Source organism: Lepeophtheirus salmonis, chromosome 7, assembly GCF_016086655.4.
Source record: "Lepeophtheirus salmonis chromosome 7, UVic_Lsal_1.4, whole genome shotgun sequence".
NCBI lineage: Eukaryota > Metazoa > Arthropoda > Copepoda > Siphonostomatoida > Caligidae > Lepeophtheirus > Lepeophtheirus salmonis.
Window position 1 is genome coordinate 28,201,082 of NC_052137.2, and position 9,111 is coordinate 28,210,192.

Here is a 9,111-nt window from a genome sequence, read left to right on the forward strand (position 1 = left end):
TGCATTAAAAATCAATAGGTTCTCAGACCGGTCTCTGATTTTCAGAGTGTAGCCCAACACTAGTGCGTACGTACGTACATGAGGCATGAATCATGATGCATCAATTATCAAATATCATTTAAAATGGGGGGGGGGGATTGTTGCTATACTCATCTCATCTTCTATGAAATGCAAATTTGTGATAAAAAGCAAAACATTGGGGATACCTTCTTCTTCATCATCCCTTGGGCCCTAGTGCATCCTCCTAACGTAACAACGATGAAACGAAGCAATAAAAAAAGTAATATGTAATCTCAGTAGACTTGAAGCAAAAACTTGTTTGCACTAATTCAATATAGAATGATCTAGTGAATAATAGCCAAATATAGCAACGCTCATCAAAATCTCAAATGCTAAGGAGAACTCCTGCATTGCTATTCATTAATCATACGACGGCAAGGGATCTTCATCCAGGGGTATTTTGGTCACTTAATTCATTAGTCCTTTAGAGACCCTATAATTGTATAATATCTCCCTCATATGACCTGAAGCCCAGGCATAGGTAAGTTCATGACTTAAAAGATAACGACTCTTTTTCACACGACAATCTCTTTGAAAAATATTATTTGTACGTCAAATTTCGGATCTATGGAGTAAAGTTGAATGTTTAACGACTCTTGCGTCATCATTTTAACTCCTTTTTCCTCAAATACAACCTTCCCATTTATCCCACTATGGATTCATGGCCGAGATATCGGGGGTTTTCGGAGAGGGGTACAAAGTTAAGAAATAGGTACTTTGCGTCTACAAATGAGGCTATAAGTTTGTGAAAAAGGGCTAAGTTGTGTTATGCCTATGAAGGGGTAGATTTTTATATGTATGAGGTTGAGTTTGGTGGGTAGGATTTTTGGGTTTGGTGTGGCTATGACGGAGTAAATGGAGGTTTTCTATGTTTAAAAGCTTGGAAAATGTTGTGAGAATGGATAGTGTTTTGTAAAAAACAAAATTTGGGAAAGGAGTGCAAGGTTTTTTGATAAGAAGCGTTCTTCTCCCTTTTTCTGTATTTCTCCTCCTCCTCCTCTCTCCTCCTTCTGCCTCCTTGGCCGCCTTGCGCATTGCCCCCTTCACTAGATTTATGTAGTGAAAGACGGAATTCATGGAGTATCCACTAACTCTCTTTCTCCCTCTTGCTGCATTTGAACCTCCGTCTTCCCTCGTTTTTTTTATTGTGTGTGTTATTTCTCCCCTCACACTCTCCTCTGTACACTCAGTGTGCACGCACGCACTCCTAAACTGTTCCTTTCAGGTACTATACAGATAGATTTATAGATAGAACCTCATTCCATCTATGAATTCCAAAGGAGAAATACGGAGGTCCATTGTGGATCTCAATCCACTCATAGTCTGTACGCTCTGTGATGGGTACTTCATCGATCCCGTGACTCTGGTGGAGTGTCTTCACTCATGTAAGTAGTCTGTCCTTGTTTTCTTCTTAATGTGATTGTCAATCCTTATATTTCGTATAATTTCCCTATAGTTTGCAAGACATGCATCATGAAGCATGTGGAGAAGAGCGAGATTTGTCCCATCTGTGATACCGTCATTCATAAAACGAAGCCATTCTCAAGTATGAGGTAATGAGTCCTTAACTTATTTGATGTTATTATGTATTTTGAATCCGTTGGAGTGGTGGATAGAAAGGGAGAAAGAGGAGAAGAAGAAGAAGATAGTAGCTCCAGCAGGAGGAGAAACATTGAAAAGAATATCAAGCGCGCTCTTTTTTGGCATGCGCTTATTTTGACTGTAGTGCAAAAGAATTGTCTTTCATTCATAACGTGAATGATAGACGATTGATACTTCCAACACGTCATATCCTACCCATTTTTAATTAATAATTACATTTCTTTTAATAGAAAGTTTAACCCTTCGACAACTACCTTTTATATGACAAAGAATATCATTTTACACCTTTAATTTAACCATTTTCCATTGAAACAGATGTAGATAAAATGTAAATAATAATGTACAACTTCTATCAAACTTTTGGGAGGGAAATTGGCAATTGAAGATTATTTTGAAAAAAAGAATTTTTTTCCCTCCTTTGCAGAAGTTGGCTTCTCAACTTACTTTGTGAGACTGTATATTATACATACAATCTATCTTTCATTATAATAAAAAATGGGTAAAATTATAGCTATATATTACACAATCCATATTATTCAAATGATAATTGCTGAATGGTTTAACTTTCTAAGAGAAGGACATTGGTTATCTTTGGTAGTGGGTAAGATATGAGTTTTAATTCATTATATTAATGTGAGAAAATGCATTGCCACTCCCGTCAAGCATTAATAAAGAGCGTTTTCATTTCAATGTTATCTGAGCATGCTGCTCAGAGACTCTCTCTTCTTCCCTCTTGCTCCTCTTCTCTGTGTATCTCTAAGTTATTGTTTTCTTTTCTAATCGTCTTTCTTTTTCCTTTCTCTCTCTTCTCAACCTCATCATATTATCAGGGGAGGATAAAACACTCCAAGACATCGTCTTCAAAATCGTTCCTGGACTCCACCACAATGAAATGCTCAGACGTAAAAAGTTCTACGCCACTCATCCAGCTAAAGGAAATATCCCTGATGAGGTGGAAAAGGAACTACGACACAAAATCTTTTTTAATCAAGATGACAAATTCTCTATCTCCATTCAATACTTTGATCAATCCATTATTAAAAAGGATGCCATGCACGTCTCTGGCAAGGAAAATCATTCCAACCCAGGAGAGAAAAATCCCAATAAGAGATATTTGGAATGTCCTGGGCCCATGCAAGTCTCACACCTGAAAAAATTTATTGCTATGAAGTACGACTTGAATCTGGATTCATTCATTGTACGTTATTTTACACGACACAAATTCCTATCCTAATACTCATGGCAATTTCTTGTACATTTCAGATTGATATCATTTATAAAGATGACCTCATTCCCAACAATTATACGCTGATTGACATAGCCTATAATTATAATTGGAAAAAAGTAATGTTCTTATACTTTTTTGATTCTAAAGGTCATTCATTGTTTACTTTTTAATCTTTCAGGACTCACCCATGCAATTCTTTTATCGTATCTTCAAGAAAAGCAAAGTTCTCTTAAAACGAAAGAGGAAAACCTCTCGGATCGAGGAGAAGTCTAATGAACTCTCCAATGTTCAAGTTTCAGAGTCTTCTTCACCTAAGAAATGTAAAGGAGAAATCAAATCCCCTGGATCTGCCGTTAATAATAATAGCAGTATCAGTGCGCTAAAAGACCATCCTAAAAATCCCATACCATCAGATGGAGAAGAGTTTCGAAAAAATAGTGATAAATCAACCCCTGTCAATGCATCTCCCTCTACTACCACGTCGAAATCCTCGTGTGTACTTCCTGACTCTCTCATCTCCAAAAATCATTCTACAACCTCTAAATCTGCATCCGATCCCAAAATAGTAAATACTCTAAATAATTCCAACTCTTTGCTGAAGCCAAAAACAGTGTCAAATTCTAATAATAAGTCCTCAATTACTACTGATAGTAAAAGTGATAGTGATTCTACTATAAAAACAAAGGAGCAGTCACCCAAAATAATTGTTACCTCTAAACAAACTGCTAAGGATGTGCTTAACAATGCAGTGTCAACTCATTCATCAGTATCTCATAGTGCTACTAAGTCTTTTACAACGGCTTCATTAAAGAAAGTGTCAGAGTCCTCTAGTGTTACCAAAGGTGTCGGGTCATCATCACCTGTTTATGATAAACTTGTTAACCCCACAACCACGACTCAAACTACTTCCATCATATCGAAAGAAGATAAAAATGGCAAAACATTCATTATCCGGAAGACTCCCATTACTTCATCTGGTGTAAAGGTGTCTACTTCGTCAAGTTTGACGACCAATTCCAAGGTGAATTTAACCCCAGATAATAGTAAATCACTTTTGAAAAAAGTTGTTAAATCTAGTGAGAGCACTACAACCCCTAGATCGATATTATCCAAAAGTGAGAAAGCAGAGGAATGTACGAAGAATAACAGTTGTGAAAAGTCGACCGTTGTTCCAATGGATACTTCTGATCTGAACGGTAACTCGGAAGTAAACAAATTACTCAATAGTAGTGGTAGTCAATCTTCACTACTCAAAACTTTACCCGCTAGTGGTGGTCAAGGTAATTTATCCAACATAGTAAAAAGTCTCACCGCAAAGAAACAAATGGAAGACACCAAGGCGTCATCTTCTAGTGTTGCATCTACTATGGCCAAGGTACTATACCCTAACACCAAACAAGAACCTAGCAAAGATAGTAATAACGAATCTAAGACAACAACTGATAAGCCAAACACATCTAAATCTGTAGATACGTCCGACACCAAAGACATTTCTAAGAATACATCTATTGAGAAGAAAGCCGCTTCGGCAGAGGCTCTTGCTCAATCTATCATCGCTAATTACGCAATGGCCGCCGCTGCTCAGCAGGCAGTCGCTGCAAATGCTCACCAAGTACTTACAAATCAAATTTCATTAGGGAGAGGGGCTTATCAAGGAGCATATGAACATTTACTTCGCCCAACATACGTTAAGGTAACGGATCCATCTTTGAAGATACCCATCATGAGTAGTCCCAGTGTATCTTCTCCTACTACTGGAGGCTCTCAAATACCTAACACGAATCGACTACAATTTAAAGTTCAAGCATCTCCATCAAACACCAATCTCACTTCAATATTCTCCAACACCAACAAATTACCTACCGATATAAAATCCCTGTTTGGTGCATCTGTAAAGAAGTATAGTTCTAATGTGCCTAAAGGCCTCAATCAATCAATTCGACAAATACCTAATCCCTCACTTCTTACGAATAAGGGAAATAATTCAATACAGAAGAAATAATACTTATTGACTTTACATAAAGGCTAGTGAATCATAAATCTTTCTCCGTTGGGAACTAAAATGAATTTTAACCAACACATAGGAACATTTGTTTTAATATATATAAAATATATATACGTACCGGAATGTATTTAATTGCATAGAAACTATTTATTATGAACTAAGATATATAAACTTATATGTAAATGTAATGAAATAATTAATAAACTGTTACTCACAGTTTCTCTATATCAGACTACATCTTGTATTTATGAAATTATATTCTGTGATATGCAGCACGTTTAAAACTTGGTAAGGTAAGGTAGATAACGAAATGAGGATTTGCTCTCCCACTTTAATGAACAACAGTGAAATATGTCATGAATATGTAACCATTATGTTATGTCTACATTCTCACTTATGAATAAGTTCAGAAGCCTAGTGATGAAAATTGTGAGTATCACTGAAAATAGTGATTAAGAAACAGAAAATCAACGCGGTAATCCAAACAGTTTGAAGAATTTTTTGGGAGTAGAGCAGCTTCGTTGTCAGGATGATCCGTTATATATCTGTGACAGTGGAGGAGGGTGGAAGGAAAGACTTGTAATTATAACTCAGCAACAAATTCTTTAGGTTACTCTCCATCTTTTATGAGGACACACAAATCTTAATCAGGTTTTGAATATAATTGAATGTTCTAGGAAAATAAGTTACCTAGTCAGGAGATGTGTAAAGTGTCCAAATCCTTTTGAACGTAAATTAAAAAGAAAAGTAAAGTATATGTATATTTATTATTATGAGTGTACTTTGCATTGCCTGAAAGTATAGTGATGTATATCGTGTGATTTTTTTGCCTTTGTAATTGGTTAATCCTTACCTTAGCAATTGTCATTATTATTCAATTCCTGAGTAGTGATCTTCCTTTTCTAAATTGATTCCAATTATATTCAAAACCTGATACATGTGTGCTCAAATAAAGACGGAGCGTAACCCTCACGATTTGATGCAGAGTTGAATTGATGATCGAAATTTGAGTAATTCTTACCAGAGTCCCTCCCTGTTTATTTCCTTCTACACCTCATCATTGTCACTGGTGATTTTCTCTAAAACATCATCAAATTGTTAGGGATACCGTGATTATTTTCGATTTCTTTTTAACATGCCCATTATACACACGATTTTCATCACTAGAAATCAGTATATAATTAAGAATAAACGAGATGAGGAGTATACAATAAGTAGACCGTGAAAAACCTTCATATATTGCCTTAGGGTATTGCTCAATATTGTATTCATATGTTGAAGAGGAGGAGGGGGGGGGTATGTGAAAAAACCCTTTTTATTCATAAAACTCTTCACTCATGTTCTTTTAATAATGAAATTTTTATATTTTTAAAAGAAAATAATGTTAACTCAGCCGTGGGTATTAGAGGTGTTCAATGGTGGTTGTCAAGGACTCAATAGAGTGAATACAAGTCCTATAACTAATTGCGGAATCATTAACCTGGACTAATACGATGCTACGTATTCTATTACGAGTAGATCTCCAGAATGGATTGAGCATTCTAGGATGGAAAAAAGCAAATAAATATGTCAATGAAGTAATTGAAATCATACATTAAGAGGAAGTATAACATCATAGCCACCGAAGGCCGCGGCTAGTAAAAAAACTAGTCGAGCTAATCCAGAGATGCCTTTATGTAGGCCTATGTAATGCAGTGTCTTAACCTATTAGTGCCGATGGGGTGTTTAAAGATATCAGTATTTAAACTAATTCAAGAATTAAATATCTCCATAATTATTCATGGCTCAAGGGATTTAATTCAAAAATGGCGCTCGTGAAAGTATAAAGGATACTCACCAAAGTTTAAGGCATTTTGGACGTGCAGTTATTATGTAATAGTCGCTTAAGTGTTTTTTGTGGGGAAAAAATCTGAATTTTTATTTTTCAACATACTCTCCTTGAAAGTTTACACACTTGTCCCAACGATGTTCCCATCTCTGTAACCCTGTACCGTTGCTGGGAGAAGTTATAAGAAGACTATGTTGAAAAATAAAAATTCAGATTTTTTTTCACAAAAATACTGAATGAGATGAATAAGTTTGAGTAATTGTGAAAAGGAATTTTTTTGACCTTTTCGATGAACATCATTAAATGATGAGAAACATTCGGTGTGGTATACTATAAAGTTCAAATGCCTCCTTTTAAATTAATAATAACCAAGTGGTTTTGGTCAGTCAACTCAAAATTATAGCATAAATGTATCGTTTGTAATTATAATTTAAGATGATTAGAAGTAAGATTTATTCGCAATTTATCAACTTTTACCCTTTTTAGTACCGAAATGACTACTTATGACTTTTTCTTTTTTTAATTTCATTGTTGAAACGAATAAGATTTTTTTTAAATCAGCGAAGAGTGAAAATATATAAGCAATTAGTTACAAAACAAACAAATCTGAGCTCCCTAGCTTACATACAATTCAAGAAAATGACACTTGAACGTAATCGACGAATTTCCATTCCCACACTCCAAGCAGCTAGGCGTCTCCAGAACGCCCGTCTAAGCCGTCAGCAATTCTGAAACGTTCGAGAGGAAGAAGAGCTCTGTTGAATAGGCTAAACTGGACCCGGACGTCTTAAAGAAAACAGCCCAGACCTCAACTCCATGTTAAAAATTTCGGGGTTTTACAGCAGACTGTCCAGATACCTATCAAAAAAGTTTGTCGAAAGAGGTTTTTGTGTGTCGAGAGGCCATTTTTGACACCAACAATGAAAGAAACTCATCTCCTCCGTTGGAAGACTTTTTTGAATGAGTCATTAGAGTTCATTTTGAACTCTTTTTTCATATTTTTGGCTCTCTACAGCCCTTATGCCAAACACTATGACTCCACCTTTTGTGTGCATGTCGAGGAAAAGGCCTGCAGTGTCTGCCATCCAAACAACGATACCCACTGTCAGCCAGCACTTGGACACCATGACAGAGGACTACATCTGCAATGGGCGCCTGGCCTTCTGCCGTCGAATAGTAGCCATCATTGTCGCTAAGGACGGCTACATTAATGACTAAGAGATCTCAGACACACATCTATTTATGGTATTAATTTGTTGAAATTCTATTGTTAATAAATAAATAATATCTTTTGCAAGTTTAAAATCCAAAGTGCTCAGATTTTAATGGACCACTGGCTATTACAATTGTCAAAAACTAAATATTATAATCTCTGATGCTATTGATAATTTTAGATTTTCTCCAGTTATAAATGTGGATATCAGGTTTAAGCTTTTTAGCAACATATGATTTATGTAATATGTAATGAGACGTAGAAATTGGTACATGTACAATCTGAATATATAAGTTGTAAAATAAAATTTCCTGCACAGGTGAGAGTCTATATAGTTAAGTTTAAGTGCCTTTTTTGGGGGGCAGGGGGGGGGAGAATAAATATGACTTTGCTTACTCTAGATGCTGCGTTATCTCTGAAATTAATGAACCAATTTTTCAGAATTTAGGCTTATTATTCACATTTCTAGAATGATTTAAGATACTCGAGAGTTTTAGGTATAGTTTGTAATCTTTATTTGGTTTAAGAAGCTATTATTGGCCCCAATATAGCCTTTAAAAAAACAGGAAAACTTCTTTTTTGATCATAATGATCAATTTTGGCTATTTTTAGTTGCAATTTGCCACACACCCAAAGGATTTATAAGAATAATTTATTAATATAAATTGACGATTATTCTAGCTTGTTTTTAGGTTGATGGATCACATTTACAATTATAACTTTATAAAAACTACTGAAAGGTGATTATACATCGGCATACATCATGTATTTGATGGAACAATAATAAAACTACCCTTGTAAGAACGTCTGTTTATTCCTTCAATTCCCTTTTTTTTTCTTTTAGTGATGACAAGATTTTACAAATTCTTATTTTATTTTTCTCTTCTTTTGCTCAACATATTTTATTTCATTACTAAGAAAAACTTTTTTTTTTATTATTATATAAAGATTTATGTAGGTACAGGGAAAAAATAAATCTTTTGAGTAACTTTGAAGTAGGTAAAGAGGTAATAATAACAAAACAAAACAAAAAAAAAGATTTTTTTTCTGTGAAAAGTTTCAATATTCTTCAGCGAATCAGAGCATAATTTTTGTTCCCATAAAGTTTATTACAAAAACTTTGCATATTATTTTAAAATAAAGAGGATTTCAGTCACAAAAACTTGTATCACATT

General features: G+C 34.9%; 1 protein-coding gene across 1 annotated transcript; it reads left to right on the plus strand.

Annotated features, from left to right (window-relative positions):
- The first annotated feature begins 1,220 nt into the window (after positions 1–1,220).
- Positions 1,221–5,120, plus strand: LOC121121407 (uncharacterized). Its single transcript, XM_071889874.1, has 5 exons — positions 1,221–1,445; positions 1,517–1,612; positions 2,493–2,860; positions 2,926–3,006; positions 3,069–5,120. Exons 1-5 carry the CDS (start codon positions 1,328–1,330, stop codon positions 4,890–4,892), a joined length of 2,487 nt encoding a protein of 828 aa, XP_071745975.1. The 5' UTR covers positions 1,221–1,327; the 3' UTR covers positions 4,893–5,120.
- The last annotated feature ends 3,991 nt before the right edge of the window (positions 5,121–9,111 follow it).

Coding starts and splice junctions, on each gene's coding strand:
- LOC121121407 (XM_071889874.1), top strand. CDS start 1,328: ATGAATTCCAAAGGAGAAATACGGAGGTCCATTGTGGATCTCAATCCA. Junction 2,861..2,925: donor TGAATCTGGATTCATTCATT/GTACGTTATTTT, acceptor TGTACATTTCAG/ATTGATATCATTTATAAAGA. Junction 3,007..3,068: donor ATAATTATAATTGGAAAAAA/GTAATGTTCTTA, acceptor TTAATCTTTCAG/GACTCACCCATGCAATTCTT.